Source organism: Pristis pectinata, chromosome 38 (genome assembly GCF_009764475.1).
Source record: "Pristis pectinata isolate sPriPec2 chromosome 38, sPriPec2.1.pri, whole genome shotgun sequence".
NCBI classification, from domain to species: Eukaryota; Metazoa; Chordata; class Chondrichthyes; order Rhinopristiformes; family Pristidae; genus Pristis; species Pristis pectinata.
In genome coordinates, this window is record NC_067441.1 from 2,505,062 (window position 1) to 2,520,878 (window position 15,817).

Here is a 15,817-nt window from a genome sequence, read left to right on the forward strand (position 1 = left end):
ATGGGCCAAATGCAGGGAAATTGGACTAACTTCGATGGGTATTTTGGTCAGTATGAACTGGTAGGGCCAAAGGGCCTGTTTCCATGCTGTGTGACTCTAAAACCTCCGACAAGAAACATTCCAGAACAATTTTCAAGTTAAATAAATTCAATTTAACTTTTAAAGCTTGATTAAAGGAGATCCCTTTGCAACACAGTAAGTTTACTGATTTTGAATCAAGTGCAATTTATTACAAGATTTTGGGGATAGAACACAAACTATAATGAGGAAAGACTGTTGCCCACCTGAGCTTGTACGGCCACTGGCCTGAATTCCTCGATGTGCTGATGATCTGTCAAAGACGGAGTCAAATCCTCAATCCTGCTGTTCAGAACTGAAAGGGTTTAATGAACAGGCGTGGGGGTTAGTCATTCTTACTTTCTCCAACATTCTCAGCTCTCACACACAAAACCTTGTTGACAAAGTGCTTTCCCCCACCCAGCAAGGGCAGTATCAAAACAGAAAAAGCTGGAAAATCTCAGCAAGTCAGGTGGCATCTATGGAAAGAGAAACACTTCAGATCCAGGACAGTTTGTCAGTTCTGTTTATAGTTCAGATTTCCAGCATCTGCAGTTTTTATTTTCATTTAGTTTAAGTGCATGGCTGGACAGCAGATGTCAGTGGCTTGGAGACTGAAATTCTCCAACTTCCAGTAACCTGCTCCCCCTCTGTCACTTTTCTCTCTCCTCCTGCTCTCCCCAGCTCTTCCTACACCCTCCCTAGACCCCCTATCACTCTGTTTCTTTCCCCTCCTCCACCTAGTCCTTACCTCTCACTGTCTTGGTGAAGCAGCCAGCATAATCAAAGACCCCACCCACCCGGGTCATTCTCTCCTCTTCTGTCAGGTAGAAGATACAGGAGCCTGAGGACATGTTCCGCCAGACAAGGACAGCTTCTACCCCACCGTGATGACTATTGAACGGTTCCCTTATACGATGAGATGGACTATGACCTCACGATCTACCTTGTTGTGACCTTGCACCTTATTGCACTGCACTTTCTCTGTAGCTGTGACACTTTACTCTGTACTGTCATTGTTTTTACCCGTACTACCTCAATACACTCTTTACTAATTTAATGTAATTGCACTGTGTAATGAATTGACCTGTACGATCGGGACGCAGGACAGGTTTTTCACTGGACCTCGGTACAAGTGACAATAATAAACCGATACCAAATACTCCATCTGCCCATCACCCACACACTCTTCCCTTCCTCTCCCCCCCACTGCCCATATGCCCTCCCCACCCTCTCTTTATTCCACGCTCCACCTTCCTCTCATAGCAGATCCCACCATCTGCAGCTCTCTGTCACCTCCACCCACCACCTCCCAGCCTCTGTCGGTATTCCTACTCTTCCATCCTCCATCTGCCTATCACACCACACCACCCCCCCCCCCCTCCAAATCCAGATCCACCCATCACCTGCCAGCACCTCCCCCACCCCTTCCCTCCACCTCTTTATACTGACTATCTCCCCTCCATCTTTCAGCCCAGATGAAGGGTCTCGACCCGAAACGTCGACTCCACAGATGCTGCCCGACCTGCTGAGTTCCTCCGGCTTTTTGGGCGTTGCTCCTGACATCAGCGGCTGTTCCTCTGTGTAAAGCTTGTGTCCTAGCCCAATTCCCATACCTGTCTCCGTCCTAGCAGGAGTCACTATGTGGCCAGCAAGGGAAATCCGATTGCTCCCTTCGCCCAAGGCCACCGGGTTAAGGTTAATGCTGGTACCTCAGGTTAAGGACGGCTAACTCCGTACAGATATGGAACCGGACCCAAGGCCTTTGGCTCTGTAGGGACAGGAGGGCACCATTCAAGACAGGTTCAATTCCCGCCACTGTCTGTAAGGAGTTTGTACGTTCTCCCAGTGCATCTGCGTGGGTTTCCTCTGGGTGCTCAGGTTTCGTCCCACATTCCAAAGATGTACAGGTTAGGAGCTGTGGGCATGCTATGTTGGCGCCGGAAGAGTGGCGACACTTGCGGACTGCCCCCAGCACATTCTCAGTAATGCAAAAAGACACATTTCACTGTGTGTTTCGATGTACATGTGACTAATAAATAAATATCTTATCTATATAACCAAGGACATCTTGTATCTATTCAATCAGGTCAGTGCACAGGCAGTCGGAAAACCCAGTGAAACCAGAACACAACCACGGTACCTTCTCGGATGTCAAAGAGCTTCTGGAACATGTGTTTAAATCTTTTGGTGATCGAGTCCTCAGGCGCAGTTAGGAGCTGCACACTGGCATTCTTGCCACCCACACCATGCCACATATTCCCATGTACTGCGCCAAAGGAGGTGACCACTTCACCGCGGTTAGTTCTGGAACTATACTTCTGAGATGGGGTGGGACTGTGGAGAGAAAGGGAGGAAGTGAGTCTTCAAACACTAACGTAGTCATTGCCACAGGGGTTCATTCTATGGGATGTCGATGGCATGCCAACTCACTGCATGGGTTGAAGTGACAATTTTATGACAAAACATCGCAAGGAGCTGCACAGGAACAAATAGCGAACAAAATGCAACACCAAGCCACACAAGAGATATTGGGCCCAAAAACCTGGTCATAAGGATCGGTTTTTAGGAGACACTGCAGATACTGGAATCTGGAGCAAAATAAAACAAGCTGCTGGAGAAATCCAGTGGGTCAAGGAGCATCTGTGGAGGCAAAGGGATAGTTGACATTTTGGGTCAAAACCCTGCATTGGAACCCAAAACGTCAACTATCCCTTCTGTTATGAGTCAGGTTGCTATTTGGTGAATGTCCCTTTAAGGCACCTGGACAGTGGAGTAGTTGTGTGTGTGTGTGTGTGTGTGTGTGTGTGTGTGTGTGTGTGTGTGTGTGTGTGTGTGTGTGTGTGGTGTCATCAAGACAGCAAGATTATAACAACGTGCTGACAGTTTAACTCAGAGACAGAGACAGTCTCCATAATGGACAAAGAACAATAGCTGTGTCTGCCACTACAATCCACGTATGGATTTTTGGAGCAATCAAGTGGAGTCCACTCTGTCGTTAACCTGTGGCGGGAAACAGGTATTTCTGTGGACGGCCATGTATCAAATGCCTTCGGGGTGGCGGACACTTCGGAACAAAGCAATGGAGATCATTGGAGATTGAGGTGTCGTATGGGTTCCATCGTGGAACATGTGGATTTCGTAATTTCTCTCTACATTTTCTCTTCAGTCAACAGTGGTTTTGCAAAAGCCTTTGCTCACGTTTCACCTTATGACTTGCCGAACTGAACTTTCAGAACTATTCCTAGAATTGGGGTTTGGGAATTTGCCACACACTGAGTTTAGTTTTGGGGATTATGTCTGATATCTAAGGTTTTTACTTTTCTTATTACTACAAGTAGTTATTAATAAAATAGTTTTTAACACTTGTACATGCTTCGGTGTGTTTCTATTGTTGCTGGTACGTAACAGATGCTGCTCAACCCACTGAGTTTCTCCAGCAGCTTGTTCTTTTGCTCTAGGTTTTACGAAGTGTTCTTAAGGAGAGAGAGGGAAAAATGGTGAAGATTAGGGAGGGGTTCCAGGGCTTAAGGCTGGCAGAGGAAGACATGGCAGCTGGCATTCATGCATGTACAATCGGATGTTCGAAAGACAGATTTGGAGGAGTGCAGAGATCAGAGTGGATTATAGGGCAGGTGGTCAAAGAGGTAGGAGGAGCTGAGGTCAGAGAGGGGCTTAACGATGAGAATCGTAAAATGGAGGCATTGTCTGACAGGAGACTAACAAGGTTAAAGTAACGTGGAGATTGTGGGGGACAGGAGCTGAACAAAGTTATAGAACATAGAACACTACAGCACAATACAGGCCCATCGGCCCACAATGTTGTGCCGACATTTTATCCTGCTCTAAGGTCTATCTAACCCTTCCTTCCCACATAGCCCCCTATTTTTCTAATCATTCATGTGTCTATCTAAGAGCCTCTTAAATGTCCCTGATGTATCTGCCTCCACAACCTCTGCCGGCAGTGCATTCCACGCACCCACCACTTGTGTAAAAAAACTTACCACTGACATCCCCCTTATACCTTCCTCCAATCACCTGAAAATTATGTCCCCTTGTGTTAGCCATTGTCGCCCTGGGAAAAAGTCTCTGACTGTCCACTCGATCTATGCCTCTTATCATCTTGTACACCTCTATCAAGTCACCTCTCATCCTCCTTCTCTCCAAAGAGAAAAGCCCCAGCTCGCTCAACCTATCCTCATAAGACATGCTCTCCAATCCAGGCAACATCCTGGTACCCTCCTCTCCTCTGCACCCTCTCTAAAGCTTCCACATCCTTCCTATAACGAGGCGACCAGAACTGAACACAATACTCCAAGTGTGGTCTGACTAGAGTTCTATAGAGCGGCAACATTACCTTGCGGCTCTTGAACTCAATACCCCAACTAATGAAGGCCAACACTCCATATGCCTTCTTTACAACCCTATCAACCTGCGTGGCAGCCTTGAGGGATCTGTGGACATGGACCCCATGATCCCTCTGTTCCTCCACACTGCTAGGAGTCCCGCCATTAACCTTGTAATCTGCCTTCGAATTCGATCTCCCAAAGTGTATCACTTCACACTTATCCGGGTTGAACTCTGTCTGCCACTTCTCAACCCAGCTCTGCATTCTATCAATATCCTGTTGTAATCTACAGCAACCTTCTACACTATCCACGACACCGCCAACCTTTGTATCATCAGCAAACTTACTAACCCATCCTTCCACATCCTCATCCAAGTCATTTATAAAAATCACAAAGAGCAGGGGTCCCAGAACATATCCCTGCAGAACACCACTGGTCACCGACTGTGCTGGTCTGTGCTGCAGAGAGCTGGATAAACTCAAGTTCAAATGCACACAAAGATAGTGCATTAGAGCTCAACAGTGGCTCTCACTGCAGAACTGAGGATTCAAATCCCACTCGAGATAAATTCCACAATCCAGCCCAACATTTTCCATTTCTACCACCCAGAGCGTGCTCCACTGTCAGAGGAGCCCTTGTTGTGACAGGGACATTACTGAAGCCCTGGCTTCCCTCTCAGGTGAATGTAAAGAAGTTCTACAGTCACTACTGTTAAAACAGAGGTGTTCTCTTCAGTGATCTGGGGTCAATATGCAATTGTCCAATAACATCACAGGAACATAATCTGATCATTATCATTTGCTGTTTGCAGAAGTTTGTTGTGAACAAAAAGGCTACTGGAGATACTTCATCTAGACTGTGGACCATCGATCTCACGAGGGGTAATACAACAACGCTGGGCTGACGAGGAGAAATCATATCATTCTCAACTCCAGCAACACACAAAACACTAGAGGAACTCAGCATCTGTGGAGGGAAATGGACAGTTAATGTTTCGGGTCGAGACCCTTCATCTGGACTGCTATAGGGCAGGTGGTCAAAGAGGTAGGAAGAGTGGAGGTCACAGAGGAGGGTTTCACAACAACAATGAGAACTTTGAAATGGAGGCATTGTCTGTCAGGAAACCAACGAGTCCAAGCAGCCCAGATGAAGGGTCTCAACCCGAAACATCAACTGTCCATTTCCTTCCACAGATAGAACCATAGAACACTACAGCACAGAAAACAGGCCATTCGGCCCTTCTAGTCTGTGCCAAAACTTTATTCCGCTAGTCCCATTGACCTCCACCCAGTCCATAACCCTCCAGACCTCTCCCGTCCATGTATCTATCCAATTTATTCTTAAGAGTGAGCCCACATTTACCACGTCAGATGGCAGCTCGTTCCACACTCCCACCACTCTGAGTGAAGAAGTTCCCCCTAAACCTTTCCCCTTTCACCCTAAAGCCATGTCCTCAAGTACTTATCTCTCCTAATCTAGGTGGAAAGAGCCTGCTCGCATTTACTCTGTAACGGCACGGTAGCATAGTGGTTAGCACAATGCTTTACAGCGCCAGCGACCCAGGTTCAAATCCGGCCACTGTCTGTAAGGAGTTTGTACGTTCTCCGTGTCTGCGTGGGTTTCCTCCGGGTGCTCTGGTTTCCTCCCACATTCCAAAAACGTACAGGTTAGGAAGTTATGGGCATGCTATGTTGGCGCCGGAAGCGTGGCGACACTTGCGGGCTGCCCCCCAAAATCACTACGCAAAAGGTGCATTTCACTGTGTGTTTCGATGTACATGTGACTAATAAAGATCTTATCTTATACCCCTCATAATTCTGTAAACCTTTATCAGATCTCCCCTCATTCTTCTACACTCCAAGGAATAAAGTCCTAACCTGTTACTTTTCCCTGTAACTCAACTCCTGAAGACCCAGCAACATTCTAGTAATTCTAGTAATACATACTAGTAATACATACTAGTAAAGCTGCCCAACCCGCTGAATTCCTCCAGTGTTCTGCGTTTTGTTCCAGATTCTAGTACCTAGTCTCGTCTCTTCATTCTCAACCCCAATTCATTCATAACAAGAAAATGAATAAAGATCAATGCTTGAATGTTAAATTCAGTCCAAGACATGACGTCCACCATACTAAATTGTAGAGGTAAGAAATACATTTAAAAAATAAAGCATGTGATACTGGAAATGTACAGCTCCTGGTAACAGTAAAGTATCCCAACATCTTTATACAGCAAATCAAAAGCAAGAGGGGAACTAGAGAGTACATAAAGGACAGAAGTACAAGAGCTAGCACAGAGCCAGTCTGTTGGATTAACAGCCTGCTACAGACAAGCCCAACTGCTGCTTCCTTCCAACGTGTCAGGCTGTTACCTGGGAGAGAAGGAGGCCGGGGAGAAGAGGACGCGAGGGCTGCGGGCAGCAGACGCCTTCTTCGATTGCCGGTTTTCTGGGGTGGTCAGTGCTCGCTTCTGTGAAGTCGCCTACGGGAAGGGGGAAAAGAAACAAGTAAGTGGGAAGCGTGCAGGATGAACGACCCACAGAACAGACCCCAACCCCACAAAAGAAATCCAAGTACAAAAACTTAGTGCAACAGGCCACCCCACCCAATCAATGACAATACCGAAGGATAATTTACAACCATTCAATTTCCAGCAGGCTGTTGAACAGATGCACAGATCTGTGGGGGTGGGGAAAGAAGGACAGACAAATGTAGAGGGCAAGAGTGCACACCATCCAGGCTGCTCTTGAGATGCGGCAGAATTAGCAAAGCACTGGGGAAGGGACTCTTGTCTGATATCCCAGTGTAGAGAGAAGTGCGGGAGGAGGAACCCAGAGTTAATTCTGACCCACAGGAGAGAGAGAGGTACATACCCTTCCTGGTGTGGCGTAGGAGTCCAGCAGGTCCTCTTCCTCCACTTCTGCTTGGACACTGCCCAGAGTTAAGTAAACGTGTTGGGCACCGTGCAACTCAGTTGTCACTTCCTCTAACCTTTAAGTAGAATTTACAGTTCCAAACAGGTCACTTTTTTTAAATCTACATCTTATTCTCTCCCTTCCTTCAGGTGACAAAGAGGGTTTTGCACTTACTGAGATTAAATCAACCTCCCCATGACAGAGAAACTCTTTGTCCTTTCTTCTGTTAGACTGCTTCTACTGATGTACTGTTGAAAGTATCCTGACTGGGTGCATCAGGGTCTGGGACGGCAATTCGAATGTGCAAGAACGTAAGAAGCTGCAGAGAGTAGTGGACTCAGCCCAATACATCACGGGCACATCCCTCCCCACCATCGGGAGTATCTACAGGAGGTGCTGCCTCAAGAAGGCAACCTCCATCATCAAAGATCCCCACCATCCGGGCCGTGCCATCTTCTCTCAGCAACCATTGGGTAGGAGGTACCTGAAGTCCCACACCACCAGGTTCAGGAACAGTTACTTCCCTCCAACCATTCGGTTCTTGAACCAACTGGTACAACCCTAATCACCACCTCAGTAGAGCAACACTATGTCCACTTTGCACTACAATGGACTTTGTTTTTTTAATTGTTCTAATTGTGTTCTTTGTATAATTTTTGTATACTGTAGGTTTTTCTTGTGACTGCTGTGTATCTGATTCTGATGCTGCTGCAGCTGTGCATACATGTACTAGTGCGCATGACAATAAACTTGACTTTGATTTCAGGGGACAACCAAAATGCTGTTGAACTGGACACAGCAAGCTCAAACTGGGCAAGGACAGCAGAGTTCCTCCCCTAGGCAAGATGACTCCTCCGTAAACCCCAAGTGGCAGTGTGCAGCTAGTAGATCCACTGCCTCATAACTCAGTGACTCGGGTTCAATCCTCACCTCCGATGCCAACTGTGTGGAGTTTGCACATTCTCCCTGTGACCGCGCAGGATTCCCCCGGGTGCTCAGGTTTTCTCCCACATCCTGACGTGCTGTTCGGTAGGTCAATTGGTCATTGTAAACTGCCTCTAGTCGCAGGTGGTAATGGCCACACAAGTGGTAAGATCTGGGAGTTGATGGGAACGTGGGAGAATACAATGACAGTAGTGGAAATGGGTGGTTGATGGGCTCGGGGAACTAAAGTGCCCATTTCCATCCTGCACTACTCTGTGATGTTCTCTCTCTCCTGAAAACAATGTGCACGTTTTAAAATTTATGTTTCATTAAAAAGATACAGGTCTTCAAGAGTGTTCAGGTCCTGTATTGGTGCCCGGTAGTTTCGCTTTGCTGGACACGTCTTATTGACCCTTTTGTTAAGTATCTGGCAAGAGGAAAAAAAAGCACATTTTGAGGATGGGTGACAACAGAGGGAATAACAGACTTTATCATTGTGTGAAATTCAATCTCAACCAGAGCTACAATAAGAGTACAGGAAGTACAAAGTACAGGAAGGAGATAGAGAGTCTAGTGACATGGTGTCAAGACAACAACCTTTCTCTCAATGTCAGCAAAACAAAAAAGCTGGTCATTGACTTCAGGAAAGGGGGGCGGTGCACATGCTCCTGTCGACATCAACGGTACTGAGATCAAGAAGGTTGAGAGCTTCAAATTCCTAGAAGTGAACATCACCAATAGCCTGTCTTGGTCAAACCACGTAGATTTTTAAGAAGAGAGAGAGAAAACAGGGAACAATGGACCAATTCGCCTGACATAAGATAGGAAAATGCTGGACTCCAATATTTAAAAAGTGCTAACACAACACTGAAAATATGTGATTGAGCAGAGTCAACATGAATGTTTGACAAATCATATTTTGAGGTTGCAACTTGCAGAATAGAGATGGGTGAGGCAGCTGACGCAAGGAATTTAGATTTCAGAAGGCAGTAAATTATATGCCACAACTGAAGTTATTAAAAAAAATGTAGAGGGCACAGTATTGGGGTTAGTATACAAGCACGGATCGTGGATTAGTTTACTGACAGAAACCAGAGTGGGAGTAAAAAGGAGACACAAGAGACTCAGATGCTGGAAATACCACATAAAAGACTTATCCATAAGATAAGGATGGGTGGAGATGGGGGTAATGTATCAGCATGGATAGAGGATTGGTTAACCAATAGAAGGCAGAGAGTTGGGATAAATGGGTGCTTCTCTGGTTGGCAATCAGGTCAGTGCTGGGCCTGCAACTGTTCACGATATACATTAACGATTTGGAAGAGGGAACCGACTGTAGTGTTTCTAAGTTTGCTGATGACAGTAAATTGAGTGGAAAAGCAAATTGTGCAGAGGATGTGGAGAGTCTGCAGAGAGATATAGATAGGTTAAGTGAGTGGGCAAGGGTCTGGCAGATGGAGTAAATGTTGGTAAATGCGAAGTCATCCACTTTGGAAGGAAAAATAGAAGATCAGATTATTACTTAAATGGCAAAAGATTGCAGCGTGCTGTTGTGCAGAGGGACTTGGCGGTGCTTGTGCATGAATCGCAGAAGGTTGGTTTGCAGGTGCAACAGGTTATCAAGGCGGCAAATGGAACATTGGCCTTCATTACTGGAGGGATTGAATTTCAGAGCAGGAAGGTTATACTGCAACTGTACAGGGTACTGGTGAAACTGCACCTGGAGCACTGCATGCTGTTCTGGTCTCCTTATTTGAAGAAGGATATACTGGCTTTGGAGGCGGTGCAGAGGAGGTTCACCAGGTTGATTCCGAAGATGAGGGGGTCAGCCTATGAGGAGAGCTTGAGTCACCTGGGACTATACTCGCTGGAATTCAGAAGAATGAGAGGGGATCTTATAGAAACATATAAAATTATGAAAGGGATAGATAAGATAGAGGCAGGAAGGTTGTTTCCACTGGTAGATGAGACTAGAACTAAGGGACAAAGCCTCAAGATTCGGGGGAATAGATTTAAGATGGAGATGAGGAGGAACTGCTTTTCCCCAGAGAGTAGTGAATCTCTGGCCAGGGAAGCAGTAGAGGCTACCTCATTAAATATACTTAAGACACAGTTAGATAGATTTTTGCACAGTAGGGGAATTAAGGGTTGTGGGGAAAAGGCAGGTAGGTGGAGCTGAGTCCACGGCCAGATCAGCCATGATCTTATTGAATGGTGGAGCAGGCTCGACAGGCCAGATGGCCGACTCCTGCTCCTATTTCTTATGTTTTTAAATCTGGATCAACATGCAAAGGAGCTGGAGGAACTCAGTGGGTCAGGCAGCATCACTGAGTCCCAGCAGCTCCTTAGTGTGTTGCTACAGTAAAAGGGTTCTTTTTGGGCTGGGAGGGTGTAACTAGTGCAGTACTTCAGGGATTGGTGCTGGGTCCCAGCTTCACACAATCTATCTCAATGATTTAATTAAGTTTTAATGTATCCAAGTTGACAATGAGACAAAGCTAGGTGGCAGCATGGACTGCAAGAGAATTAAGAATTAATAAACCAATTTAAGAAACATTTTTAAATTCAGCCCTCTCACCATCATTCACTCAGGCTATGATCTCTGACACCATGGAGAAATAGTGACCCATCACCTATGGAATATAGTTTTTTCCCACCAACCTGATATCATTAAGCCTCATTTAGAATACAAAAGACACCCACAGAACGAGGCAAAATTGCATGTTTAAGCTCATATTTCCATATTACATAAGAGGCCATTTCTATCACATGGTTTGGTAGGTCAATTGGTCATTGTAAATTGCTTCTAGTGTGTTAGAGGCAACTTACAATGACCAGAGTCTATGCCAGTTCCAGTAATGCCAGAGTAATCCCACTAATTTTTCCTGTAACCTACTCTCCACATATTCCCTTCAACATCCTCACATTCCACCATTCACTTGCATGCTTGGCCAATTAACCTTCTAACCCACACATCTTTGAGATGTGGCAGGAAACTGAAGAACCTAGGGAAACCCACGTGGTCACAGGGAGAACGTCTCCACACACAGTGCCGGAGGTCGGGATTGAACCCGGTCCCCAGAGATGTGATGCAGTGGCTCCACAAACTTCACCCCTGTGCCTCCCCAGAACACATTTGATCTCTGCTTGCCTGCCCCCGCCCCAGACCACTGCTGCCTGTGTTAAGAATCACACCACAGACAATGCAAGTCATCCACAAATGGGGGAACAAAACAACACTCACGACCAACGTCACTTCACGGCCCACTCCACCCTCCTCTGATCCCAACAGGTCACCCTACTTACTGGACTAGGGAAGAGCTTGGTGGCAAGGCTGCCCCACAGATCCTGCAGAATCATGCAGCACAGAGGCTATTCAGCACATCAATCCCAATCTAGCCCTTTGAAACAGATCTCCACCTAGTCTTGCTTCCCTTCAGCCCTGTGAAAATCCCCCCTCTGCATCTAATTGTGGAAAACTTCCTAATGAATCAGCTTCTGTTGCCTTTTCAGACACTGGAGTGACAACACTCTTGGGCAGAGAGGTTTCTCCCCAATTCCTCACTAGATTTATCAGTTTATAACATAATTTCTCCTGTCTTCCCCAAAAGTAGAACCTTTCTGCATATTTAGTTCAACTCCTTCACAATTTTAAAAGAGCTGTATCAGATCACCCTTTTGTTTTTTTTAAAATTTTCTAGAGAAACTATCCCAGCCTGTTCAATCTTTAGTTACACATAAACCAGGCTGTTCTGCGGAGTACTTTCTCCAACGTTTCTATACATGTTTCGCGGTCTTGATACCAGAACTGTGAGCAGAGCTCCAAGGATGCATTGGATTTAACCCAATTACCTCATGCTCAAAGATGTCCAGATTGTCTGCAGTCAGGGGAATCCCGTATCGTGTACTACTGAACGCAAACCATTCATTCACTATCGTCTCCTCCTTCAAGCGGTACGTGACGCACAACTCCACCACTGCACATTCACAGAGAAGGGCAAGAAAAACAATCAGAAACCAAAAGGAGAAACAAAAAAACCACAATCTTCTGCAACAGCCCACGGTTCCTGGATCATAAACCCCCACTACATCCACATCGCAACACCGGCACCACGGCTGTCCAATCCGAGTGGCTCTGGTCCTTATTGTGACAGGTGACCCTGTGTGTGATTGAGAGAGAGAGATTAACAAACCATGCACAGAGAAGATGTTCTCCCCTTGGGTTGGAAGTTAGAACCAAGGAGCATAGTTTCAGAATAAGCAGTTGCCCATTTAGGGCAGATGTGGAGGAATTTTCTCTTCCAGGGGCGTGAATCTTTCATGTTCTTTATTCCAGAGAGCTGTGGTGACAAAGTTATTGAATATATTCATAGCTGTCACGGACAGATTTTTGAACCAGAGGGGAGTCAACTGAACAGGCAGGAAGGTGGAATTGGTAAGATAAGATTTCTTTATTAGTCACATGTACATTGAAACACACAGTGAAATGCATCTTTTGCGTAGTGTTCTGGGGGCAGCCCGCAAGTGTCACCATGCTTCTGGCGCTGACATAGCATGCCCACAACTTCCTAACCTGTACATCTTTGGAATCTGGGAGGAAACCGGAGCACCCAGAGGAAACCCACGTAGACACGGGGAAAACGTACAAACTCCTTACAGACAGCGGCCGGAATTGAACCTGGGTCACTGGCGCTGTAATAGCATTACGCTAACCACTATACTACCGGTCAATATCTGATCAGCCATGACCTTAGTGAACAGCAGAGCAGGCTCAAGAGGCCATACTGCTTACCCTGTCCCCATTTTTCATGTCCTTATGCCGAGGGAGAACCTTGCTGACCAACTCAAATGTGGAACCAGATCAAGATCGAGTCAGGCACTGAATACTTCCAGTGGGATGCCTCCATCTTAGTTAGTCTACCTGCCACTTTCGTGTTATGATAAGAAACTGAAAATGTTGGAAAAACTCAGCAGGTAAGGCAGCATCTGGCCAAGGAGAAAGAGTTACTGTTTCAGGTCGACGGGTGTCTCCAGGGCCTTTGTTTCCAATCTCCAGCATCGGCAGTGTTGTTTTTACTCTCATCTGGTTTACACAGACAGATTGATGCAGTTACAATGTGGGATGGCAGTGAGGTGGGGAATACAGTATCAATTGACCCAAAGGGGCATTGCTACAGATTTATCACCCACACCATCATCATTTGCACTGGAACATTCTACCCCTTTAGTTAGCGCTCCAAAAGTTCAACCTGCACGTGTCTGACCTCACCTCAATACAAGTTACTCCACTGCTTCAGCTTAAGCTCTTAGAGACATAAAGTTATACAGCATGGAAACAGGTCGGCCCAATTCATCCACGCCAGCCAAGTTGTCTACCTGAGCGAGTCCCACTTGCCTGTGTTTGGCCTGTATCCCTCTAAACACTTTCTATCCACGTAGCTGTCCAAATGCGTTTTAAGGTTGTAATTGTCCCCGCCTCTACCACCTCCTCTGGTAGCTTGTTCCACACACCCACCACCCTCTCTGTGGAAAAACTTGCCCCTCAAGTCCCCTTTAAATCTTTCCCCTCTAGTTTTGGACTCCCCTACTCTGGGGAAAAGACTAATCATTCACCCTATCTACGCCCTCATGCTTCAGTTCAGTTCAAGAGAAGGTTTGCCTTTATGTCTTCAACTTAGGGTCCCAGTCCAGGAATGCTGGTGCATGTTATGGGTCACTTTACGTTAGTCCCTTGCAACCTGCAGCCTTCTAAGATATCACGTGGCCAATCGTACATTTGATCCGTACTGGCGAACAAAAAAAGGAGCAACAGACACCACCTTTGGGCACACAATTTTAATACTCAGACTCTAACAGTGGGGTACGTGAACTACCTGTACAAACCGTATCATTGTTGTGGTAGTAGCCTGCTTTATTTCCTAGGTTACTAATGGCAGTAAATGTTTGCTAAGTAAATATATGGCCATGCTAATGCACAATATTTCCTACTTAAGCCTGTGGCAAGAACAGTCACCATAGCCATACCTGGACTAAACAGCAATTCCTTTCACAGCCAACATTTCAGGGGCTGTGATGAGGGAGCACTATATAGACACAAGGGCTGATGAAGCACTGGTCTGGCATGGTAGTGTAGCAGTTAGCGTAATGCTTTACAGCACCAGCGACCCGGGTTCAATTCTGTCTGTAAGGAGTTTGCATGTTCTCCCTGTATCTGCGTGGGTTTCCTCCAGGTGCTCCGGTTTCCTCCCACATTCCAAAGATGTACGGATTAGGAAGTTGTGGGCATGCTATGTTGGTGCCAGAAGTGTGGCGACACTTGCGGGCTGCCCCCAGAACGCTACGCAAAAGATGTATTTCACTGTGTGTTTCAATGTACATGTGACTAATAAAGATCTCTTATCTTATTTGACCCTGAGCCAAGAACAATGCAAGACATACACCTATTCATAATCTGATTTGGGGATCTTGCTGTGTACAACCGGGCTACTACAATTAAAACTGGGACAGACTCTGCTTAATGCAGCAACTTGGGAAGCAACTCCTAGGACAATAAAGCCTTGGCATCAGTGCAACCTTTTAAAGCAAGGATTAGTTTTTTCCTAGCAAACCACAAAGAGCTGGAGGGACTCAGCAGGTCGAGCAGCATCTATGGAGAAGAACAAGTGAAAGTTTGAACCTTCCTCCACAGATGCTGCCTGACCCTCCGGCTTTTTGTGTGTTGCTCCAGATTCCAGTCTCTTGTATCTCTATTGTCATTTTCCTGCCTGGAAGCAAAAGAGGGAGGAGGTAATGTCTTCATTGTTCCCTAGTTAGAGTCAGGTGAACAAGTTAATGAGTCAGTTAATGTCAAAGTTTACTTCATCTGTTGTGGGGGCAGTGCTGGGAAAACAGCACACTTACAATACGTTAGGATTGGACAAAGTTAACAAAAAAAGCAATTAAGGCAGCAAATGTTACACAAACCTTTATGAGAGGCTTTGATTATTAGACCAAGGAAGTTTAACTGCAATTGTATAGGGCTTTCATGAGACTGCACTTGGAGTACTATATCCAGATTTGGTCTCCTTACCAAGGGATAGATGTACTTGCCAGTGAAGGAGTGCAGTGAAGATTCACCAGACAGCTTCCAGGGATGGCAGGTTTGCCACACAAGAAAAGATTGCGTAAACTGGGACTGTATTCTCTATAGATTAGAAGAATGAGCAATTTCATTAAAAACTTAAAGGGTTTGACAGACGAGATGCAGAGAATGTGGGGAGAATGTAATGGGACGTGTAACTGGCCGTTTGGTCAGCACGGACTTGCAGAAGACACGAGAGACAGCAGATGCTGGAACCTGGAGCAAATAAAAACAATCCGCTGGAGGAACTCAGCGGGTCGAGCAGCATCTGCAGGAGGAAAGGAACTGTCGACGTTTCAGGTCAAAACCCTGGTGAATGATGAATCTCCTCTGCACCCTCTCCAGGACAATAACATTTTCCTTATAGTGTGGCAGCTAGAACTGCAGACAATACTCCAAGTGTGGTCTAACCAGTGTTCTGTAAAGTTGCAACATAGCATCCCAACTCTTATATT

The 15,817-nt window shown here is 46.1% G+C and overlaps 1 protein-coding gene across 3 annotated transcripts in view; it reads right to left on the reverse strand.

Moving 5' to 3' along the window:
* The window catches only part of pola2 (polymerase (DNA directed), alpha 2), a 59,165-nt gene that overhangs the window by 41,255 nt on the left and 2,093 nt on the right, over positions 1-15,817 (reverse strand). For all 3 annotated transcript variants that reach the window (XM_052045138.1, XM_052045139.1, XM_052045140.1), the window contains exons 2-7: positions 12,095-12,219; positions 8,584-8,669; positions 7,277-7,334; positions 6,776-6,885; positions 2,201-2,394; positions 285-373 (exon numbers count right to left, since the gene is read on the reverse strand). In XM_052045138.1, coding sequence (XP_051901098.1) covers positions 285-373; positions 2,201-2,394; positions 6,776-6,885; positions 7,277-7,334; positions 8,584-8,669; positions 12,095-12,219 — 662 coding nt within the window. The remainder of the gene's footprint in view (positions 1-284; positions 374-2,200; positions 2,395-6,775; positions 6,886-7,276; positions 7,335-8,583; positions 8,670-12,094; positions 12,220-15,817) is intronic.